This window comes from Lipophrys pholis (assembly GCF_963383615.2).
Source record: "Lipophrys pholis genome assembly, chromosome: 11".
In the NCBI taxonomy this organism is placed as follows: Eukaryota; Metazoa; Chordata; class Actinopteri; order Blenniiformes; family Blenniidae; genus Lipophrys; species Lipophrys pholis.
In genome coordinates, this window is record NC_137631.1 from 26,421,363 (window position 1) to 26,446,110 (window position 24,748).

The following is a 24,748-nucleotide window of genomic DNA, read 5'->3' on the forward strand; positions in this document are numbered from 1 at the left end:
CCAAAAACTATGCATCAAAAACAACAACAAACTACTTAACTTTGGACCAAATGTTTGTACAAATAAAAACAGAACCTGGACACACGTATGGAAGCTGACATGGGGACACAATGAATATTGCGTCTGTCATGCAAAAATAACACACGCTATGGATTCACTGCATTTTTCTCTATGAATCTGCACACAAAACTCTTTGCTTGTGATGTCACATTCATCGTTGAGTTGAGTATTATATCTTTAGCAGATCACAAAAGTTTACTAATGTAGCTTCTTTTGCACATCAGACACTGTATAAGTGGAGATGTTGTGATGACTGTGAGTGTGAGACTTTGCAATTACTGATTTCCTGCAAACTGGTTTCACCAAAGAATTGAGTAAATAATCCTATTACCTTGTGATATCATGAGTTTCGGGCCTCTCTTTTAAAATCTGTTCTCATAACTGGGGTGTTGGTGAGATAATGTCACTGCCAATAAAGCCGATCTCAGAGAAAACACCAAATCAGGTGGACGGACTTAGACCCTTTCACTTTTCTCCAATTACTAGAAATTGGTTGAACGTCTTGTGAAAAATCTGAATCAAACATATGGCGTGTCCTTATTATGTCTCTCTCAGCTATTCAAGGTTCACGTCAAAGTGCAATGTGCAGAAGCATCCACACTACATGCACACTTACGGCAACCGTGGCTTAAAGATTAGGAAAGAAAGCTTACAACTGAAAGGTCGCTGGTTAGGTTGGCCTTGCGCGAGACACATAATAACCCCCAACCACTCCAGCACAGCTGCTCGGTGGCCCACCAACTGCACTGCAGATGCACTGGGCCTCTCCCAGACGCGACCCTGTGTAACTGTGCCAAGGATTGCTGAAAATGTGCAACGAGGACCCAAATTCAGGATGGTGGCATCATTCAGGTAGCTGCATTTGAACCGAATGGACGGTTGCAAATTGATAGAAAACTGGAGGCTTCTATAGTCTCTTCAGTGCAATCGAACTGGTAAAGAAGTGTGACGATCACAAGAAACAAATGGAGATAAACTTTGGATGGCAATAATACACTTGACTGCACACACACAAACAAGTTCAGTTTAGTGGAATCTGTTCAGTTAGAATATGTAATCTCCACAAACAAAAAGAGCTGGCGTTACAAGATACTGTTATAGAAAATTAAATTAAATGTAGTTTAATAGGCCCAATAAATATCCTGCCGTCCAACTCAGGCTAATGGGGTGCTTTGGCTTGTCCCAGTGGACTATGAATGATTCAGGATCTACTACGCACGGGTCAAACACACATGAGCATTTCCATTTATCCATCCATTCATCTTCTATACTGCTTATCCTGAGCAGGGTCACATGGTGCTGGAGCCAATCTCACAGTGATGACCTGTGATGACCAAATCTATGGGCGAGTGCAGGAAACCCCCTGGTCAGGTCTTCAGTCCATCACAGACAACCACACACACTCACAGTCACACCTAGGGGCAAACCAAGGGTATTCTCACTGCAGGGCAGGCGCTCTCGTCACTACACCACCGTGCAGCCTCCAATAAAAATCATCTTCCTTTATTTTTTTTCCCCTTCTACTTCACATTCATCAGCGAACATGTGCCGCACAAGACATTGATCTGTGTCGGTTATGTAACACGGGGAATAAATTAGTGGAGGGTGTTGTGTGAGTCAGCGAAAGGTGTTCTCTTACCTGCAACAGGTGAGTCAGAGGCGATCACTGTCACCAACACCGCTATCCCGAGAAACACAGCACGCTGGCAGCCGGTGTGCGTGAGAGTCTGTAGCACTGCCACCAAACCCACAAAGGAGACGAAACCTGCCATGGCGCCGTGGGTGTGGAGTCAAGGCATTTCATCCAGTTTAGAAGAGCAGCCTCATCCCAGAGAGACAGTCGAGGTTTGGGTTAGTCTGGACCGCGTCTTCTTCACTTCAAGGCCGACACATCCTCACAGGTGGGGGAGGGGCTGAAAACACAGGAGCAACGCCACAACATTTACTTTTGAAGGAATCCTCCAGTTTCACCATCGCGTGAAAGATGCATGAGCAGAAGTGTATTGCATTGCTGTGGACTTTGCATGCGCACATGTATGTGCACGTATTTGAGCAGATTTGCAAGAGTGCAACTACTGAGTGACAAAATATATATATATATATATCTTACACCAGAATGTTTATACTTCTAACACATGGATTGAAAGAAAGGTCAATCTATGATATTTGCTCAACCTATGAAGCGTGTCTTTTTCTTAAGGGTGGTTGGTAGACTGGTCATCTCTCAATCGTCAAGGTTCCAGGTTCCCCAGCTTTTAAAGTGTCCTTGAGCAAGACTCTGAACCCACCCCAAACTGCATCCAAAGGATTGATCGAGTGCCTTGCCTCCATTGGTGTGTGAATGTGATCAACAAATGGTGTAAAATTGCTACACGAGTGAAATTAATTTACCATTCAACTAAAGCCGTAACATCATATTTGACTTGGATATGGAATCATAGATTCAGTGCATTCACTCTACCTACTTTTATACTCATCATCAATATTGCAAAAATTAGAAATACCAAAAGACATCCCCTTTGTGGGCTTGGCCTTTGTAGTAGTTCTCATCTATGTTTCGAGTGTGAAGTAAAAATGAAAAAAAAAAACTCTTTCATGCAGTCAAACAAGGAGTCTGCGTTCACACAGTGTGAGAGAGAAATCTATTAGAGATTTCTCACACTGACATCTTATTAAATAGACACCCTGTCCTGCCAAATGTGAAGCGGAGGTATGTGAGCCACATCAGGGGTAAAATAGGGCATCAGCTCCAGCACAGACCCCCTCGGTGTGGAGCTTCATGGCTCCATCATGATACTCTCTTGTCCTACATCCCGTCCCGTTACTTTAGCGTTACCGTCATGTGGCGCTTCACACACCGAGACAAAGCGCTGCACATCCGTCTGACCGTCACAGCTACATGCTAAAGGCTGGTTATCTCACATACTTTAGTTCTTTTTGTTTTTTTTGGCCATATCTAAACCACAGTGGAGATATAAAAACAGATTTTGTTGCCTCCTCCTCCTCCTGCCATTCCTGTCAGCCAGCTCATAGCTGCGCATGCAGACTTACCCCTTCCAAAAAAAACAAAAAAAAAAAAAAAGAAGAAGAAAGAAAAAAACGGGGCTCCAACTCTTATCAGTTCCTTTATGGGACAGAAAATAGCCTTGAATGGGCGGAAATCTCTGCGCGAATCTTCGTCAGTTGCGTTTTTCGGGTGATTTCGTGTCGCCTGTGCTGCTCGCCTCTTTTTCATCTGACACTCTACTGGTAACGCTTACCTTCTCTTGTCCCGAGGATTGGGTTTAGCCCCGCCCCAGGGATATCTGATTAGCTCCTAATTTGCACAGACGCGCTCTGATTGGCTGATGCTCCTGTCAGTCAGGGGAAGGCTGTAGATATTAGGTTGGTCTTTTCTAGACAGGCGTCTGCGGCTTCCACGGCAACGTCGCCTCGTGCGATGACGTAGCTCAACCAGGTAATATCAACCTGCAGGGATTACCTGGAATTAAATCGTTTTTATTTTTTCACATTATTCGTTGTATAATTTTTGTTTTGTTAAGTAAAATGTACACATTCTCACTATTTCCAAAATCGATAAACACGCCAAAAATGTTAATTAGGCCTAATTATAGTAATAGATCAGAGGTGGGCCACTGATTTTACCAAGGGACCACATGAAAAATTATGCCTACTATGGAGGGCCGAGATATATGGCTCCGTTGGTAGAGTGGTCAAGTCAAGTCCTTTATTTGTCAAACACAACAATTATACATAGTATTATGTGCAGTGAAATGATTTAAGTACCTGTTCCGCACCAAAACAACAGTTTTCATGGGATGGAAGAATAAAAATAAAAATATAGAACACACATAATTGAAAATAGCACACTATATGATATTAATAATAATAAGGAAAATTAAGGCACACAAACATATATAGTTATATATACATATATATACCAAATCCCTATGGCACCTCACATGGCAGCCACAACCATTGGTTGCCATGGATGAGGCTCGGTTGGTAGAGTGATTGTCACGCAATCGGAAGGTTATAGGTTCAATTCTCTATCTCCCTCTGTCCACGTGTCAAAATGCCCTTGAGCAAGACACTGGACTCCTAACTGCTCCCATTGGTAACGGTGGCCTATAAAGGTTAGATAAGTAGACTTGGCATTGGAGCGAGCAGGTTTGATTCCCACATGATTCAAATGTTCTAAATTTCCGGTTCTGCAATTAAGTAAATAAAAACTACACCTTTCATGATACTTTCTTTTTTTGTGAATCACCTAATCAGTGATACAACAACTGTTTGCCCTGCTAGTCAATGTGTCTGATGCCGTGACAATTAATAAAGTATTATTGGCCAATAATGTTTATAAAATGACAATTTAAATGTATTGACGCCCATAAAAACCTGCAAATATTACATGCATCTTGCAAGATATGATGCAGGCCTGTCATAGACCAAGGTGTTTGAAAGCCTTGTGGCCACAAAAACAAGTCATTCTTGTGTCATATACTCAATTACTGATATAATTTTAAATTAATTTAATTTATTTTCCTTTTTGTATTTGAGATGTTACCGCATGCCGAAGGTATGCTTGTAAAAGTCTGTCTACCTGAAGAAAGGAAATAAAAAATATTTGTAATAACAAGCTTTAGTGAGTGTAAGTATGGGCACAGCATTACCAAGTCAGAGTATCTGTATTAAACCTTTTGGTATATTCCGCCACCTAGTGGTCATATCAGTTACTAAAACCTTTTCGAAAGTGTAAAACTCACCCACAATTTTCATCAAAACTTTGGATCAAATTCTGATTGAATGTCTTAAAAAAAAATATAAGAAAAATAAAATAAAATCAAAGCTTTTACAATCCAATCTTCTCATACTGTACACTACTGGGTTCTAGTGTCCTACAAACAAATGTATCCTCAAAATATTGATGAGTTTAGAAAAAGAAAAAGATGATCACTTCCTCAGTAAAGGCTTGATGCTATATTGTGTGTTAAGATTTACTGATACAGATTATTAATGAGGTAAAATCATGATTTCTGACATGACTGAATCATTCTAAAATGAACAGATTTAGTCTGGAATAATAATATTGATAGTAATACGACTACTACTACTACTACTACTAATAATAATGATAATAATGAAAGGTGAAATGTCAATGAAAACCTCTCCTATAGCTGTTGTATTGTGCATGTTTTTATATATATATCAGCTCCAGTACTCTTAAGACATGTGTTTCCTTTAAAATGTATACAATTTGCTAGGTGGTTTGTTGGGCCGAATTGGAACCTCTTGCGGGCTGATTTTGGCCCACGGGCCTTATGTTTGACATTCCTGCTCCGGAGCATGATCCGTCCACAAATATAACAAAACCATTCAGACCTCGGAAGTGTCAAGTTTGCTTCATCTTGCACAAACCGGAGTAGAAAAAAACACGAGACGTGTGCCGTGACTTAACAGTTTAATGTAAATCCAAGACAAAGTGTGATTACATTTCTACACATATACAATATGCATATGTGAGCATACAAATTCTCATTAATAACTCGATTCACCTCGGAGACCGAAAAAATGATCAAAAGTAACAGTGAATAACAAGCTATAACATAGTTCACCACAACGCGAGCCCCTTCTCACCCTACAGTTAGTAAAGAGGACAATTAAAATAACTATATTCTTCTATTTGACGAAGCCTTTTGTCTTGTTAAAATCCTCCTGTAAAATTTACATTGCTATCATTAGTTTTTTTTCCGAAGCCTAATATAAATTCACTCCATTTTTCTACAACGAAAATGATTAAGAGAAGCACACAACATCATAATGGTAACACAAGCGCTTAGTAGCAAGTACTCAACTTGTTAGGAGGTTTAATTAATCCTTTTTCTTATTGTCATTATTATATTTATTTAAACATTCTATAAAGCCAGTAAAATATCCATTCTCATAACATACTTAATAAGATTAGGCTAAGGAACAGGGTATACATAGAACGCTACGTCAACAGATTGAAATAATGAGACATCACACCCCAATAAACAAAATATGTAAATAAGAAAAGACAATTAAGAGAGAAGTATACTAGGAAATACTGCAGCACACATTAGCTTCATCGACAAAGAATGAGATTTTACACCATTGAGAAACCATACAGCAATGGACACAAAAGGGGGTCAGGGTTTGATGCACTCTTAGGTCTTTAGAAAATACGAATCTGTCGCTTTTACAAATTGTGCAAGTAGCTGCGATAGCTACAAAAGTTTAGCGCCACCATTTTGATCATCCGCAGAGAGTCTCGTCTCTTTGACATGATTTCAAGCTTCGTATTGATCGCTTTGTAATGTGAAAATGACAAAATCGATTATTTTTATTTTTTTTTTCAAATGTTGCTTTGGTCTACCACGTCCAGATTTGATAAACTACTGCCGTAAAAGTACTTGAGGAAAAAAAAATAATTGGCGGGAGAAGATAAATTCTTTAAAATGACACAGTTAGAGGAAAGAATATCTGGTCACATCAGACGAATGAAATATTCCCGCTTAATGCAGATAATTAACAGCGAAAATTGGTGAGAAATCAGGTCAGATTTGGCTTTTAAATTCATTCACTGATGTAATGGCATCAAACCATGACCACCTCACCCTGAATTCCCCCGAGGAATAGCCAGCAAAACACCTTCACAAAAGTTAAAATAAACAAAACAAAACAAAAAAACAAAAAAAGACATTTAACACTCTTTTCCAAAAAGGGCTTTAAGAATGCTTGTGTAACCAGATCATGAATTTATTCTGCACATGATTTCTCCACCTAACGCGCCTGTCGGTTACTCCTTCGTACTTTGGGAAGCAGCTGCGGCTTTGCCAAATGATTTTAAACCGACCGAGAGCGTGGTTTGATGCTGCGGGTTTGTCCGCTCACTTACTAAGCTTCAAGTCGCCTTGGAGGAGTTTGTTCGGAGAAGACTAACACAGCACTGCGTGCCAAGTTCTCAGGAATGTTTCTCATTGTTTCCAAAGCTCCAGGACCAGGAGGATGCACAGAACCGCCACCAGCAAAACTGGAAGTTTGAGCGTATTTGAAAAGGAAAATACCAGACTTCTCAGAAAGAGAGAAATCGACTCTGCCTTGTTAAGTTTTGTTTTTTTTTGTTGATTTTTTTTTTTAATCTCTAATTCAAATGTCAACCTTAAAGCTTTGGAGGTATCGTTGGTTATTTGGAAGGCAGTACTTAAACTAAAGTTGCTAGTTGGGAAGGCTACGCTCACCTCGGCGACACGGAACGTCTTTACACGCTACTTAAGCACATTTTGGTAGTTGTAAGGTCACTCGCTCTACATTAATGCTCACACTTCAGATCCCCCACCTCACGTCGTCAAACACAAAACATTGGTTATGTGAAACAGAATGACAGACAGAAAGGTATCATACGTGACACGTAATCTTCCACAATGTTGCTCATACAGGGTCTCTCTCAACTGTCATTTGAAAAAAAAGAGTGATGACTGATATCCCTTTTTGTGGGGGTGTGGGGGGGGGGGGGGGGGGGGGGGGGGGGGCAACTGTAATCTGACACTATTTAATCTCATGTGGGATTTTTGCTGGAAATCAGATGTGTATAATTATTGCATCATGCATGGCCACAAATGGTGTAGAACTTAAATGAATGGTCACCCACTGAGTTAAGATCTAGAGCCGTTTCGGATGTGGCAGGTCACGTATTACATTCATTTTGTGCAGGTGACCATCGTTTTAAAGGTATAGTTGGTAAAAAAAAAAAATGTTTAGATTATTTCATTATTACAAGTCATTCTATTCCATGGCACGCTATTGTGTAACAAACTGGGGTTTTTTTCTTCTATTGTCCTATTCAAACAAATTCATTCTTCTTACGACACCAATAAAAGCCACAACATCAACAACTGAAAAAACAAAAACAAAACTGGCTTACCAAAGAATTTGGAGAGATAAATTATTGATCACCGATTTTAGTCTCGATAGGGGCCAAGTGTGTGAAATAATGAAAGCAAAAGACATCGGAGGTCCGCTCCTCCAGAAACAAATCCCCGTGCTGTATGCATGATGTATTTCCAATCCTCCGTGTGCACCAAACTCACTGTTGTTCACACGTGTGTGTTTCGTGGTGGTGCAACAAAACGTCCACAAAGACACTTGTAAAGCATTTCAAGACCAGAAGTTATTGCCTGTCTGCTTGTACTGTGTTGTGTTGTACACCATCAATTTCTTTAAAATTCTTTGGTGGGACAAGCAAAAAGAAAAAGAAAGAAAGAAAGAAAGAAAGAAAGAAAGAAAGAAAGAAAGAAAGAAAGAAAGAAAGAAAGAAAGAAAGAAAGAAAAAAAAGTCAGCGTGACAACATTATCCCGATGTTGGTGAGAGCAGCGGGGGCAAGCAGGACAGCAGTGTAGCGAGGGGGTCATAATGCCAAATTCCCTCAAACAGTGGAATGTTTCAGTAGTTTGTCTCGTAACAGAGGAGCTAAAAAGATTAATGAAAAATAAAACAAAAAATCGTCTCCTTTATGTGAGTGAGTGCGTGTGTGAGTGTGTGTGTGTGTGTGTGTTTAGGCCCCAGCGACCCGGAGGAAATTAAGTAGATAAAACAAAAAACAAAAAACGAATGATGTAGCCAGCAAACGTATTACGCAATCACATTTTTAAGTGCTCAGAAACCGAGGCTTGCATGCTGGAGCTGATAGGGTGTGGAGAGTTTGTTTGTTTTTGTCTTTGAGGAAAGTACCAGGATGAAAAGACCACTCCGGAGCCCGTCAAGGGACTGTTGGATCTCAAACCTGGATACAGCACCCTTAAAGCCGACCTACAATAAGGGCCCCAGTGGATTATCATCAACACAACACCGACTACCTTCAGCAGTGTTGCAACACTTTACACAGGTGCACCCACCTCCACAGAATACTAAATATTACTGTACATCAACCCCCCTGGTTACAAAATAGAAATGAGCCTGACATATAATAATAAAAACACACACACGTACACACACACACGTACACACGCACACACACACACACACGCGCACACACTCTGATAAAACATCCACATGAATTATTGCAACAATCTCTAAAAAATTAACACAACATGTACTACAGCCATGTCAAGAAGTTCAAGATAATGTTAAATAAAAAAAGAAAGAAAAGGAAAGAACAAAAACAAAACACTTCAAATGCAAGTACAATGGCAAACAATGAAGGACAAGGGAAGGCTTTTTACTAAACCACCAGCATTTCTGATGTGCCCACGTTCCAGAGGACTAATGAACCGGGTGGGTGGGGGGTGTGTGTGGGGGGATTATTTGTATTATCGGCTACCGGGAAATGAAGTTACGTTAAATCGAGCAGCAAACACACAAAGCGACAGCCCTATTGGTTCTCTAAGTGTTTCAGGTATCCCGTCTGGCTGGCGTGAAAATGTCTGTGGTGTACCTGGTTCGAAGACAAATGGACAGTAGCGACAAAAACCATCCGCAAGGTGCCCTTCCAGGTGTACGCTGCAGGCGTTTCCCTTCTGTTCTTGCAGCGCTTGAGGCGCTACCCCAAACCTCGAGCGTGACTAAATTCACTTCCAGTTATCCTCGCCGGAGAGACAAACTTAACCCAAGTCAGGATTTTTAGGTGTGCATTCAAGGTGAGGTATCGTGCCCACCACGGACCTACCGATCAAACCTGGGCTCAGTGACACTATCAACCTGCTCATTGCCAACTTGCTCCCGTTTTTTTATTCCCATTTAAGATAGAGAGTTTCGCCCCTGTCCTCCTCCGCGGCCCCATCCTAAACTGACCCTACGCTTTCAACCAGCCCCTTCACTCGTGCCTACGCAGTATCTCTCTCGAACAACCCTCGACGCTCAAGCCTCACAGAATCAACCTCATGGCAACAGTCACTTTCTGTCAGGCCCTTCTCCTGGACTAGCTTTTAACCTTTAAAAAAAACAAAACAAAAAAAAAAGCTGTAATTCACTCCCCTGAGCGAATGTCTTTCGCTCTACGATCACAATGCACAGATCCGCCTTGAGTGATTGAAAAGAAACAAACACAACCTCCAGCCACGCCTCGTGTACCACTGGGATAAGAGGCTCTACAGCTAGAGCTAGACTGTACACTTTCCTATTTACATTAATATCCAGAGAAAATGTAACAACAAATTTTTTTTTTTTGTATGACTTTGGTAAGTACACCAGGCAAAGTTATCTCATGCACACATAACAAAATAGTTCGGCGTGGTTGTCAGCTCTGACAGTGATCTTCCTCATCACACGCTGTCGTTAAGGACAAGAAACAGCAAGAAAGGGCTGAGCCTACACCTGGAAGGAAGCTACAACTGCCCCGATTAGGATGTCAAACCAGGGAAAACATGTCTCTCTCTCTCGCTTTCTCTCTCTCTAAGTATAGCTATAGTCTCTTGTGGCTTTTCAGGATCCAAGCCAAGTAAACTGTGTCGTTATATCTGTAAGGCACTACGAGGGAAAAATGGTCGAAACCTAAAGATTTGAGGGGGTTGGGGTTTTGTTTTTTTGAGGAGGAGGAGGAGGTGGACTACACACGCATGGCTGACAGTAGCACACACAGACAATCACGTTGTACATGCCTATGTTATTATAACCACTTTGTGCAATCACATTGAATTAAAAAAAGAAAGAAAAGAAAGAGGAACAAAAACAAAGTCTATTGGTATCAGGGGGGGAAAAAAGTTTCATCTGAAAACAAACGGGTGCAGACTGCTACATTCTAAGAACGGGGCCCAGCTAAGACACCAAGCTAAAACTGAAGTATCGTCATAAAAGTGAAACATAAAGAAAAATATCTATAAATACACTAAAAAGTTTGTTGTCTTCTGTTGGTTATATTTCCAGAGGCCTCCTCTGCTGGAGGAGGCGGAGTGGGAGGACTCGCCTCACTTTTCTTCCCACGCCGTGAATGATTTGGAAATACTAAGACAGTTCAAGGCCATCAATATTTTTTTTTTTTCTTTGAAGAGCAGCAGGTTTCCGTATTTCACCTTTTCCCCCAAACCACTTGGGATTCCGAACTTCCAGTCAGTAACCCCTGTTCAACAGTCACTTTCCAATATATAAAGAGGGGAAACAAAAGAAAACAAACAAAAAAAATTATCAGAAAACCTCCACTGCCCCCCCCCAAAAAAAATGGCCCGCTTCAAACTTCCCTGTAAAACTAATGAGACGTCACTTTTTCTCAGATAGTAAAGCAAATATAATAGGCAAAAAAGAAAGTAAAAACTGGCCCTTTTAAGAAAAAAAAGAACAAAATGAAAAGAAAACTTCTTGAACTTGTACCCCTCTAAAAATCCAAAACCCCAACTTTCCCTTCAAGAGAGGCTATTATTTTTTTCTTTTTCTCTCTGTCGTTATATCTTCAAGTTATACGTGACAGTTTCATGAGGATTGCATGTTCCTCCGTCTCTGTTTATGTCTGAGGTCGAGGAGAAGATATTTGGGATGTGGGCTGGAGCTCAGGGGTGTCGGGGGCGAGGTGGAGGGAAGCAGCAGCGCTTGGTCGGGCTCTCCAGTGTCAGTCAGTGTCTTCTCTAGAGGTAAGGGTACTGGTTGACCTTGGTGGGGCTCAGCGGGTATCCAGTGTAGACGGTGGAGGCGGGTGAGGCGCTGATGTAGGCCTGGTGGGCGAACTGGGCCTGGTACTGGCTGTGGTGCAGGGTGGGCGAGGGGAGCACGCGGTGGCCCATGCTGACGGGGACCTGGTGGACGATGCTCGGGGGGTAGCTCCCGTGCTGGACCGCGTGGCGCGCCGACCCCTGCGAGGCCACCAGGTGGGCCACGGTGCTGGTGGAGCCCAGCGCGGCGGGCGCTGTGTACGCGTAGAGGTGCGGCTGGCTGGGCAGGTGGGTGGCGGCCAGGTGCGGGTGAACGTTCCCTGTGTGAGAGGGACTGTTGTGATGGAAGGAGTATGGGGCTTGGGCGGCGATGCTGGGGGTGATGTAGGCCTGCTGGCGCCGGTGTCCCGTTCGATCGGCTACCATGTGCTGCTGGGCCTGGATGATCCAGAAGAGATTTACAGGAAATGATCATGAGTCAACTGATATCATAGCTTTGAGTCAGAAACTTTTTTCATGGCTGGACTGCTTGATTTATGAAAGATTTATACTTATAATGTTTATATTTGTGGTTCACACAAACTACTGGGACTGCTTGGTGCTAATAGTTGAATGTATGTGATTTACAATGTCTGAAAAAGTTTGAGTGTTTGAGACAATGTCTATTATCTACTATGATATTTCCACATCTAGCTTTCTAAGACTCTCATTTGCAGACTTCGTAATCAGATATTTTCTGTGTTGTACATTCTGAGGTCTCGCAATCTTTTATTAATCTAATCTGCGGCTATCGTTTTTAAGCACAGCTTTGACTTTGCGGGAGATCATCTTCAAATAAACAAATTACATTTCAAACTCTGATTTCAGAAGAAGTTTCTATATTTCAAATGGGAACAGGAAGTTTTGGTACACAACAATTATTGATTACATGGAAGTTCTACTACGAATACTTTGAGCCACATCTGAATATCAAAACATCTCTTACTATGCAGCAGTTCTGATAATCTACTGCTTCCGTTTTGCATCAGACTTGCCTTTCCAAGTGTGTTTTGACTGGTGATGGTGATTTGAATGTTAATCTTTGAACACAGCAATCTGTTCTCCATATAATCTATTATCAGCTCTAACTTCGAGGTCACTAAAAAAGTAACTAGATTTCCACATCTTTGCAAAAACTACTAAAATCAGCATTATTTTAACATTTTGCATGAAGAGTCTAAAACTGAAGTCTTCCTCTTGGTTATCATTGCTTTGTTTTCCAGTTCTGCAAAACTTTTTCATGCACTTAGATTATACGTATCGTAACGACATTTATCTCATTATACACCGATATAGAGTGAATGTATCTACTTCCGACAATGCTAAGCTACTGTCGCTATCTTTCACCATACCTGGCTGAGATTGAGAGGCTGCTGCTGGAGGGGGTGTGGCCCTGAGCGCTGCTGTCGGTAGGACCCGACACCAATCACGCCCCCGGGTATGTGATTATTGCCAGATACCACTCCATTGGAGGATTTGAATTTATAAGCTGAATTCTGATGGTTCATTGCATCTGCGAAGGAAAGGACAGACATCTGGTTTATCGGAATTGCAACTTTAGTACTGTATTTGACGACGTAATAAACCCCCGGCTCAGGCGGGGAGGTTGTATTTTTCATAGGATCGGTTTTAATTACCTGGCATTAGGCGCTCACATTCACTGGGGACCTCGCTGTTCTGTGTTTTGAGCGGGGGAATGATGATGGTGCGGGGGTTGCCGTTGTTGTAATTGTCCAGGATGGTGGTCTTTGTGTCATAGCTGTTGTTGTTAGGCGGCCTCGACTCCACAGCGTAGGGGCTGTTGTTGCTGGAACAGTCGGAGTCCGGCGAATCGTGGACCGTCACGCAACTGATGACATTCTTCCTCTGCTTTGAAGATGAACTAAAGACATCGGAGGGAGAAGAAAGTTAAAGTTGAATGCAAATCAACTCAAGTAATACAAGTCTGTTCACGCGGGTCGCCAAAGCGAGTCTAATGAGCAGAGCCACAAACCATAAAGACAAATGCATTTCCAAAGTCGCAAATGTTTCCCTCAAAAGAAGAAGTGGTTTTTTTTTGCTGTATAAATGTGATTTTATTGTTGCTATTGTTATTATTGTTGGAATAGTTTCTTTCCATTCCTACTTGCCTCGTCTTTATGCTTGTAGGACATCACACAATCATGGTGTTTCAATTGATGTAACCACCGTGAGTGTCTGTTAATTTTGAGAACTTGACATTACTGACACTTGGTTTTCAGCGGCTCATATAACAATATGACTTTTAAAGTAAAGTTCAAAGTTTTGAAGTCATACAATCACCGGCCAACAGAGACACTAAGATCCATGACTGGACATTTACGGTAGATGTACAAAAGAGACCACCTGTTGTGGTGGTTAACACTACAACATCTCAGATGAATGGGTGAAGAATAGAATTTGCAGAAGTTGCAGAATGAGAATGAAGGACAAACACAAAACCTCAGTGTTTAATCATTTTATCTTTTGTCCTTTAAATACCTTACTCTGACTCTACCGTCTCCTCGGTGGCGATGTGAGATAGCTCGCCTCACTCTTCGCTGCCTTGATTTTAAATTTAGTCCTTGAGAGAGTTTGTATGTGTCTGGGGGTGTTACTGTGCTTTGTTTTCATTGTGTAAGCAGATTGTGCTGCAATATGTAGCATGAAAAGTGCTCGAGGAATAAAGATCCATTGGCTGAAACACGAAATGGGAGTAAAAAGCAAAATCTATTCCATGTTTTGAAAAAGGAACTTTGATTTCCTTCGCTGATCTAAGATTGTAGCCTCCTGTGATCTGTCCATTGTGAAGATTCAAATTAAAATGAGGAACCCGCAAATCTCTTTCATCAGTAGCAATTCACAGCAACACGACAAGCTCAGGTGACCCCAGAGATAAGCGTTCGTCTCTTGTGTGACTGAGGCAAACAAAAACCCCACTAATCCCTGGGAAAACAGAACCGACCTGTTGTTTTGTTTGTGATCGTCTTCCTCGTCTGTGTCGCTGCTGATGGTGATGATGCTGACTGCGGGGCTGGGCGTGTCCGGGATGATGATGGTCTGTCGGGGGACGTGGTGCTGGTGTTGATGGTCGCGGGTGGTGCTGGAAGCCTGCTCTGCTTCATTCGCCCCCCACCCGCCGCCCCCACATCCCTGCGCGGGCGGGCAGTTGGAGGCCGAGCCGTTCTGTAGCACGGCGCAACGTGGGGGCGTGTTCTCCTTCACCCGCTTGGAGCGCTGCGGGGACAGCACCACTTGGGAGGACGACACCTCGTAGGCTGACATGTTCCTGATAGAAAGGCGGAGATGGCCACAGGTTAATGGAGAGCGCGACACGAAGGCGGCGACAATCACAGCGACGTGATCGGTGGTGAGTGTTCAAGTACCTGGCAGACATCTGGTGCTGTTTGTTCTTTTTGGAAGAGGAGCTGTTATTGGCCGAGGGCTGCCTCATGACATGTGCCACACCCACGTTGAGAGTCTGGCTGGATGGGAGCGTGACATGACCAGCCAACAAAGCCGGCTGCTGCATGATGGGATTGTAATGGCTGCCATGAGGGTGGGAATTCCTGTAGTAAAACACAAGCGACTGTTAAAACTAACTGAAACCAATGGGAAACATGAAAATTGATGCACTGCAGAAAAACACACACACATATGTCATATGAGTCAATCAAATCCAGCTGTATGTTCTGTCAAATCACCAAAAAGTCACCAACAAGTCACCAACGACTTCCTAATTGCAGCTGATTCTGCACTGTTATCCATTTTCCTTCTTCTCGATCTGAGTGCAGGTTTTGACACTCCATCCTCCTCCATGGATCAGCATCTATCAGTTTATCAAACACACCCCTGGTCTGGTTCAAGTCACGCCTTTCTGGTCACACTCAAATAAAATCTTTCAATCCAAGCACTAACCCTAACCCTGATGATAACCGTCCACTCTTCTCTGGTGTTCCCCAGGGATCTGTCTTAGGTCCCATTCTCTTCATTACGTATCTCCACCCCCTTGGCCATATTTTTGTAAATAGAATATTCAATTCCGCTGCTATGCCGATGACGCTAAGCTTTACCTTTCCACCAATCCCTGGACACTTTGAAATCCGATGTTAAAGCAAAAATATATATTTAAATAAGCATATTCATGTAAAACAGTGGTGGTCTGCTGCAAATCCATTAATGTTTCTAATGTTATTACTGTGTTTACTTTAAAACCGTATTTTAACGTGCTCATTGTGTACAGTGACTTTGGGTGTCCTGAATGGTGCTAATATATAGAAGGTATTATTAATATTATTATCATTGTCATTATTATTAACTTTGGTGGCAAATGAGACACGGTGGGTGAATATTTCCCACAGAGGCCAGTGGGTGGCAGCAGCTACCTTTCCTGAGGAAGCACAAGAAGGAGAGAGGGAGAGAGAGAGAGAGAGAGAGAGAGAGAGAGAGAGAGAGAGAGAGAGAGAGAGAGAGCGAGTGAAGAGGGAGGGCAGAGGAGCTGACACCAGCAGCTGTGGAGCGATAGCTCTGCAGAGGAAGTGCGACACTTTCCCAATCGTCTCTCTGAGGACAGCAGAGCTGCCACTGGACAGGAAGGGAGGGAGGGACACGGAGGGGCGGGGGGTGTCTTGTCACAGATGGACAGCTCCAAATGAATCTGAGCATACGTGGCTCATGCTGCCGTCCACAAAAAAACACCTTATCTCCCTGCAGATTGACCCCCCCCTCCCTCTATCTATCCGTCCATTTATCAAGTCACCGTGATGACAGGTTAAACTCCACATGATGTCTCTACATGTACATATATCCCACCTCCCTGAGGTAAATCTGCTCTTATAAAAGCACCAGTGTGCATTTCAAGAATCGTTCATTGACGATAAAGGCCAAGTTGTCAGAAAGATACAGGCACCTTTGTCAATCAGATTTATACCACACCATCTTTCTATGTTTGACCTATCAAAGCTATAAAGCATGAGGCTGAGCTACAGACCTGACCAGAGTAATATATTCTGAGCTCCACAATTTAATTTCTAAGCTATGTACATATACATACAATGTCTTTATCCAAACAAATCAGAAGCTGGGAGCCACAATCAAAAGTAAAAAAAAAAAAAGCTCAAGCAGAAAAAGTAAGAAAGTATCGTTCACCTCCAGTTGGCGAGAGTTTGTGTGCTACTCATGGAGTCTGGGATGACAGTTGCATGCTGGACTGAGGTGTGGGTGAGCTGCTGCCAGGCTGGAGGCAGCAGGATCTGCTGGGTGCCGCTGGGCCAGGCCTGCTGAGGTAAGACAGCAAAGAATAAACACAGATTTAAAGGTCATTTTAAGGAGACAACAGGGAAAAAAAAAAAAACCCAAACAAACAACGGTTTCGTTGGAAACGTTCAAGTGCTGAATATTGTCAGGATTTTGTTTGAACGTTAAAAGTCCATGAATAAAAGAAAAGTCGTTGCCTGATTAGTTTGAGGGTGTTGTGATACATTACAGTACCTTCTTAAAGTGCATAACAGCCAGTTTAAAACTAGCTGCTGGGCATGTAAAATGAACTCTGCCAGCTTCAAGGAGACATCCATCGACAAAAGAGATAAGACCAGGACTTAATAAAGATGTACAGCTACTCCTTTCTTTGTGTGATTGTGTATGAGTGAGTGAGCCTGTCAGTGTGTGTGTGCATCTATGTGCGCGCGTTAGTTTAGTGAGATTACGTGTTTCACTTTAGTCAAATCAGCCTATGTTCTAATTAAATTCGTAGGTCTATTCAAGCTACTCTGAAAGAGACTACTTTGTATTTCTGGTGCAGAACAGGAGGACTATCAAGCATAATATTCCCCGAGATGTGCCAAGATGAGTATGTGTGCACGCATGCCTGAACACGCTTGTGTGTTACTGTGTGTGTGTGTGTGTGTGTGTGTGTGTGTGTGTAACCCTAATAGTTTAATGCAGTTCTATTGATTAGCACTTTAATGTCAGGGCTAATGAATTGTTCCTTTAATACCATTTGCACGTCTATTTACAACAGCATCAGTATGTGCCGCAGCACACACGCGTTTTAAATAGAGAAACGGAAAGACAGAGACGAGACGGAGAAGGAAGGAGCGCTGCACAAAATGCAAAGCAGCTAATCTGCTACTACTTAAGGCAGCGATATTTTTAACTATCGTTTCCCGTCACCTAATCTTTATTTTTATTTTCACCTTCGCTTTTGGTTGTTTACAACAGATCTTGGCACAAGGTAACTGATCTGTAGAGTTTCCTGATTGGAGTCAGGTGGGATTTTCTTTCTTGTCTGGGGTAGGTTACAAAGTCCAGTGCTGCGGGAGGGGGGGGGGGGATCTGAAGGCTAGCAGTTCCGTGCACTGATGACTGACCTCTCTAATGGAACATTCTGGAGATGGAGATGGTCTTTACATCTGCGACCACATCCAAGGTCTTTTATCAACATGCCATTAAGAGACTCTAATACATCCATCCATCTCCTGCTCCTCGTCCTCCTGCTTGCTCTATCTTCATTCCTGGCACTCTACATGCCTCTCTCTCGCTGGGCGTCTGCGTTGTGTAACAAGCCTGTCTGTCCTGAAATGGTAACCCAGTTAAGAGGCCGTTTTCTTTCCTCTCGGAGCCCACCATCACTATCAGTGGCCCTCCGCCTCCCACCTCGACCTACACTCCCTGGGTGAAAACCCTTTGTCACCTCGAGGCTTTCAAAGCCCCAGCACTCACTCCCCAATTGTTTCCACATTTTCTGCATTCCTGCTCCAGATAAAGGTCCTGCTGGTTTCCCTTGCCTCCCTGCTTGGAGCCTCCTTCCTTCTCCTTCTCCTTCTCCTTCTCCTTCTCCTCTCTCTCTCTCTCTCTCTCTCTCTCTCTCTCTCTCTCTCTCTCTCTCTCTCTCTCTCACTCTCTTTAGGTGCCTGGAGGTAAACTTGGGTCCGAGTTGGGCGCTGGGTGCATGAAGTCACAGGTGGCGTGAATGCAAACAGAGACTTAAGTCAAGCCCGTGAGACCTCCCACAGTTAAGGAATAAACATGTGAAAGCAGGCACACACACCACACACCAAGTTATTAGGTGTGCTGTTTGCTGGCCTATATAAACCATCTGTTTATGTTAACTGTTGCCTGTCTTTGCGTAACATGTGCGCAGACAGAGGTTACGGTTGAACACCTGCAGTGCACAGCAGTTTGCCGGTCCAAACTTGATGTGTTAATTAATGCAATGCAACTGACACTCTTCCTTACGTTCAGACCTGGATTAAAAAAAAAAAAAAAAAGAAGATCTTTAGCTCTATTGTTTTTGATGATGTTGTGAATCTCCTGGTCAAGCAAATCTTCATCCACGCTTCCCCTGACCTCTAAGGCCTGTAATTTGGAGCGCCTGACTTGGAGGCAGCCGTGGAGCTAATCACCATTTGATATCTGACAGATTAACCCACCATCGAAACACAAGCATGCACACACACACACAGAGCTTTGCTGTCTGCCTGCCTGCCTTCCTGCCTACTGCATGATTAACTGGAGATAAGGGAGTGCTTCAAACTCCCTGGATTCTCAGGGATATTTAAAGCCACGGAAATTTCCATAGGGAAAGACGTGGTGTGGCAATGGAAGTGGTCTACAGCCTGCGTGTGTGTCTGTGTGCGCAATGAGAGTGATACACAGTCACTCTCTGTTACTTGCAACAACTGCATATTAGCAGCTGAAGCTCTGGCTCCACTGTGCAGGCTCCAGTAAAGGCCTTCTCTGTGTAAGAGGCTCCTGCCTTTGAGTGCACCAGACCGTGATACCCTCAGCCTCCAGGAGAGCAAGGCAGCAGAGGGAGCAAGCGAGGGGGAGCGAGCAGCAGCAGCAGCAGAGAGAGAGAGAGAGAACGGCAGAGTGCAATGCACAGGAAAGCTTGCCTGAATGCACTCAGGAAAAAGCAGCTGCCAGCAGGGGCAGGGTCACGAACACTGAGTGATTTTAATCCTCCATCGATAGATACTATTCTTAGTGGAGGCTCAGGAAAAAAATAAATAAATAAAAATAAAAAAGAATGCAAGAGAGCTTTGTTTGATTGCGAGCAGTTCAGAGTTCAGAAATGTTCTTGACAGGCACTGTTATTGTTAAGATCCAAATAACTCCATTAGTTCATCCTCTGTGATGCTTCAGTCTTCCTACCTGTGTAAGGAGGCCAGGTTGAATCTGCAAAGGCTGGGCACCGGGGGCCTGCGTCACTATGGGAACAGCATTCTCCATCCGCACAGAGTAACTGGTGTGCTTGGAAGGGGATGCCTGCAGCCCTGTACATAAATAAAGCAACGCACAAAAGATGTCATCAATTAAGTGCAGTCATACCACCCCCACATGCGTCACTTATTAAAGAGTCTGCCTATAGAATCGGTAAAATTAACTCAAAAGATATCGCGGCATGAGTTATACATGAAAGGTGTTTCATCTGCATTCAACAGATGTCAAAATCCCTTTGAAAATAGTGTGAAAATAGCAGTCCTGGGCGAAAACAAAACCAGTAGTCATGCAAACGGCATAACAGCAAAGATATTACATTTCCTTTCAAATGACTAATTGCCTCAAGTTATCAACAAATCACTGTTTTTATGGTATGACTGACACTGCCTGTTGGGCAATGCATAATAAAAAGACAAAAAGCTGGCAAAAAACAAGAGGACTGTTTACTCGCAGAGACAGAACTAACACTGTCACATTATGTATGGTTGCAGATGAATGTTGTTGAATTGTGTTTCACTGTTGAATCAAAGCGTGTTTTAGTGCAGTCGCTTGTGTGTTTTCACAGATGAGCCAGAAATCCTATTCGGTCCATTTGGGCTAATGCTTACTGACAGGTGGGGCCTCCTTACCTTGGAAACCAGGTGGGCAGACTATGAGCGCCTGCTGGAAGGGGTCAGGCCGGGCAGCGCAGAGCTGAGGAGCCCCCGGCTGCAGGGGCATGCTCCTCTGGGCCACAGCTGCCATGGAGGCAGCGGAGGGCTGGTAGAGTGCAGATTGGTAGTTTAGTATGGAGACGTCAGGACTTGCAAAGGAAAGGGTGGCATTGTTGGTGGAGGAGGGAGCCAGGTTGGTGGCCTAAAGGAATGACGGGACCAAAATAAAAATCATGAGGGTGGGGGTACTGGTGGGAATGACAGGGAGGTGGAGGAGCTCCTCGGAGGCAAGTCTGAATGGTGTATATCATGAGAAAATAAGAATAATAGCAATATTCTAACAAAATAATGCAGACAAAAAGATGCCAAAACAACCCTCATATCAAAGGAAGACAGGATAGCTCACGAGGCACCCAGTGATGATAAAAGCCGATGGAAGAATGAGGAAATTGGGCGACTGATTTGAACATGCCTTAAAATATGCAGCCTGTTGATTTGATTAATTAGAGGGAGCCAAAGAGTGTGAGCAAAGATGCAATCAATGGCTGCAATTCCAGGAATAATCAACCATCAATGAGCAAAATGCCACACCAGAAAAAATTTAGACTGATCGTTTACCACGACATACTGAGTTCGGCTGAGAGAAATGCACTACTGCTCACGGATGCAACCGTCTACTGAGGTGTTTAAAAGAAAGTATAAACACAAAACCCCACAGCAGCATAAAGATCTTCTTCATTACCACTCTGCTTAAGTTATGATATCATAAGAACGAGACGATTTAATTTGCCGCAACAAAATTTGACATTTCATGTCACAGCTTCACTATCTGGCCTCCAAATCAATTATGCCTGAGAGGAGAAATATTTCACATCCCACAGTCACCGTATAATTATATAAGCTTAGGTAACTCCGGCATGTCTTGACCATTAATAAGACATGTGAAATGCCAAGACCGCCCGGGAACATCGTAGATACAAACAAATGCTTTTAAGAGACAGCATTTGCTCGGCATGTGAGTAGTGTTTGCTCCACGAGACGCTGGCTAATTTTAGTCCTTTTCATTAGGTGTACGTAGGAAAATACATAGACGGCGCTTTCATTTTTCATTTGCTCTCTTTAGTGTGTTCGATGAACACCAGGAGAGAGAACATAATCAATATGGTACTGTGGCATTCATCATAAACAAGCACGGAGGCAGCAAAACACAGGCCAAAGATACATCCCAGCCTTGCAAATGAAACGAGATGAATAAATCACTAACTTAAGTCTGCCTATATGCCCTGAGAGCCGGGCGCAGAAAAGACAAGTTGAGGGAATGTTAATCCATTTAAATCACAGCAAGATGGGAGTTTTGTCGCATGCTACACAGCGAGAGCTGGCTCGATATAGTTGGTGATAAAGAACTCTGTTTACTAACAAGAGGGGTGGGAGTGGGAGATGAGAGAGAGAGAGAGAGAGGAGAGAGAGAGAGAGAGAGAGAGAGGAGAAGGAGAGAGAGAAGAGGAGATAGAGAGAGTGAAGGAGTTGTAACTAAACACAATCTGGAAAACCTTGCAACCAGACGTTTGGTGATTCCGGCAGAAGCCAAAAGTCAGCAGTTTCGATTCACAGACCGTACGGGAGTGAAGCGGTAAAGCACCACAGGCTCAACCCAGGGAAATGGGAGGAAAGAAGAGAAGACAGAGGAGGACAGGAGTGAGAGGAGGGGAAAAGAGAGGAAGCCTGCTAAAGGGATTCTTAAGGCCTGAAAGCCCCAGAATGCAAGGCAAGCAGGAAGTGGGGCTTGTCATGTGTGTAATCAGCACTTTGTGACAATCCCCACAGGAACCTGGGGCACAGACAGAAATGCACGCAGACAGATATACATGCACCCAAGGCAGAAAGGCAGCCAAGTAAGCATGGAAACAGGCAGACAAACAGGAAGAATGGAAGAAGAGAGAGAGAGAGAGGGAGAGAGAGAGAGTGAGAGAGAGAGAGAAGAGAGAGAGAGAGAGAGAGAGAGAGAGAGAGAGAGAGAGAGAGAGAGAGAGAGAGAGAGAGAGAGAAAACAGAACAAAGACACAAATAGACACTTCTGGGCTGCTTAACCACTGACACTGTTTGTTTAAAACAGCATCATGCAAAATACATAGTTCATATGTTCGTCTCTGCCGTAATGACTCAACATGACACCCACAAATATATGGGAATTTACGGCGTAAATGTTCAGTCTTCTGTATTTTATGCTCTTATCTCACAATTCGCATTACATGCATTTTTCAGCTGCATTTGTAATATGTAGTCCATCAACTCCTCTGTCTAAAATTTTTGTGGAACCGACCATGCAAATGCAATAAACATCAGCCAAGCTCATTTACATACTTGCATCTGACAGCACAGAAGTGAACGGTGACCGGTTGCCTCGCAGAATACAGATGAACGATGATGAGCTTTATGTTTTGCACTCTCACCTGGCCTGTGCACAGTGTTAAGCTGGTTGTTGAAGGTCATCGTGAGGTTGGTGGAGGTGCTGGGAGCCACGTGGGTGATAAAGGGCGTCTTGCTCTGGTTGACTGTGTCGTACATGTTGACGCGACGTTTGCAGATCTCCATGTTTTGGAAGCATGACTTCACGCTGCGGGGACAGAGAGCAAGGGGGGGGGGTTTGAGTGATCACCGGGTCTCAGAACTTCACCGCTCGAAACGATAAATGTGCAAAAGAAAAAACAGCAGCAGCGGAGTTCATACTGTGTGCTATGTGGGAAATCGAGGAGATGCGACATGGTAACAAAGGGGTGGTTGAGCGTTTCAATCGGGGTGATCCTCTTGTCCGCATCGATGGTCAGCATCTTGGTTAACAAGTCGATGAACTCCCGCCTGTCCGCCTTCTCCGCCAGCATCTCGCTTCCTTCCAGATCTGACGTCATGTTAACCTGAAGGAAAAGTCCATTTTGAATGCTTTATTTATTTCATTACAAATCACACATATGCATTCATTTTATAGAATCCCTACAGACGGGTTCATACACTGCCATTGTTCCTAATCCGGTATTGTCCCTTTCAGTCTTGTATCCAGTCCATTTCCTCCAGGGTTTTTTTTTCTTCTAATTGTGTTCCAGGAAGTGTGTTCGCTTTTAAATTAAGAAGATTCTTCCACTGATTGTCTGTTGGTGGAGATTCCTGATTGTTTTCTTAGTCAAAAGATATAAGAGCAAACAACTGTTGGGTATTCATATCGGATATTTGGAAGTAAAGAATTGCACTTGGATAAATAAGGTATATATTTCTATTCTATTCTATTCTATTCTATTCTATTCTATTCTGATGACCATGTAAATTGCTTGCTTTTTTCTTTTTGGCATAATAAATAAGTGATTCTTACAGGAGAATTCTCTGTATTCCCAATCTACTGGATCAATTATCAATCCGAGTTTCAACTTGAAGCTCATTTCCACATTTTAAAATATCTAGTTGTCATGTGTATCAGTCCTTTTTCAAATGTTTTCTTGATATCATAACAAGTGTTTACGAGCTATAATGTCCTCACTGATAACAGGAGAAAAAAAAAAAACAACCTCCCCCCAGCTAATTCCTGTAGAGGGACTTATTAATACCCACAAGGCCTCATAAGTTAGGTTGTCAAGTCTGTGTGCGACAGAGCCTAGTGATAACCTTCCACCTCGGCGACATGATAAACATTTGCGCTGATATTCATAGCCCCACTTGGAATATCTACTGGCGCCTTGACTGCGATTTTTATCTATTCCTGAGATGTGAAAACAAACAAAAAACAGAAACCCAATAAACACCACCACTGGCTAGTCATTAAAAAGCCCTTTCACAGAGAACACCATTTTGCGAGTACTTCTGAAAAAGCTGACACGGGACAACTTAACCTAAATATGTTCTGAGGCAATTCTGGGAAGCTGCCTCGGAATATCGTGTTGCTTCATCTGTAATAAACATTGCGGCTTAGCTTGTGGATAAGTACGGGAGGGGAAAGAGGGCGATTTCGGCTTTAATGCAAAGCTTCATGGCTCGCCAAAATTGATAGGCAGCGGCCTAGCTCTGACGTTCAGGTCTGCTTTTTGGGGTTGTCGTGTGGAGCGAGGGACGAAGAAAGTGGGACAAGGTCATGATATAGCAAGTCTGGTGTGAAGCGAACACGCAGACTGTCAGCACAGAAACAGGGACAG

General features: G+C 43.2%; 2 protein-coding genes across 2 annotated transcripts in view; both read right to left on the bottom strand.

Moving 5' to 3' along the window:
• The window catches only part of LOC308117085 (UPF0606 protein KIAA1549), a gene marked incomplete at its 3' end in the record, with an annotated part of 39,760 nt that extends 36,455 nt beyond the window's left edge, over positions 1-3,305 (bottom strand). Inside the window, exons 1-2 of the mRNA XM_080475746.1 lie at positions 3,112-3,305; positions 1,700-1,973 (exon numbers count right to left, since the gene is read on the bottom strand). Of these exons, the coding sequence (XP_080331872.1) occupies positions 1,700-1,832 (133 nt within the window). The 5' untranslated portion in view covers positions 1,833-1,973; positions 3,112-3,305. The remainder of the gene's footprint in view (positions 1-1,699; positions 1,974-3,111) is intronic.
• A 6,941-nt stretch (positions 3,306-10,246) lies between these two features.
• Positions 10,247-24,748, bottom strand: part of hipk2 (homeodomain interacting protein kinase 2) — a 74,367-nt gene continuing 59,865 nt past the window's right edge. The window contains 11 exon segments of the mRNA XM_080474477.1: positions 10,247-12,096; positions 13,050-13,210; positions 13,335-13,579; positions 14,660-14,983; positions 15,081-15,263; positions 16,843-16,973; positions 19,849-19,970; positions 20,547-20,772; positions 23,024-23,029; positions 23,031-23,187; positions 23,301-23,485. Of these exon segments, the coding sequence (XP_080330603.1) occupies positions 11,635-12,096; positions 13,050-13,210; positions 13,335-13,579; positions 14,660-14,983; positions 15,081-15,263; positions 16,843-16,973; positions 19,849-19,970; positions 20,547-20,772; positions 23,024-23,029; positions 23,031-23,187; positions 23,301-23,485 (2,202 nt within the window). The 3' untranslated portion in view covers positions 10,247-11,634.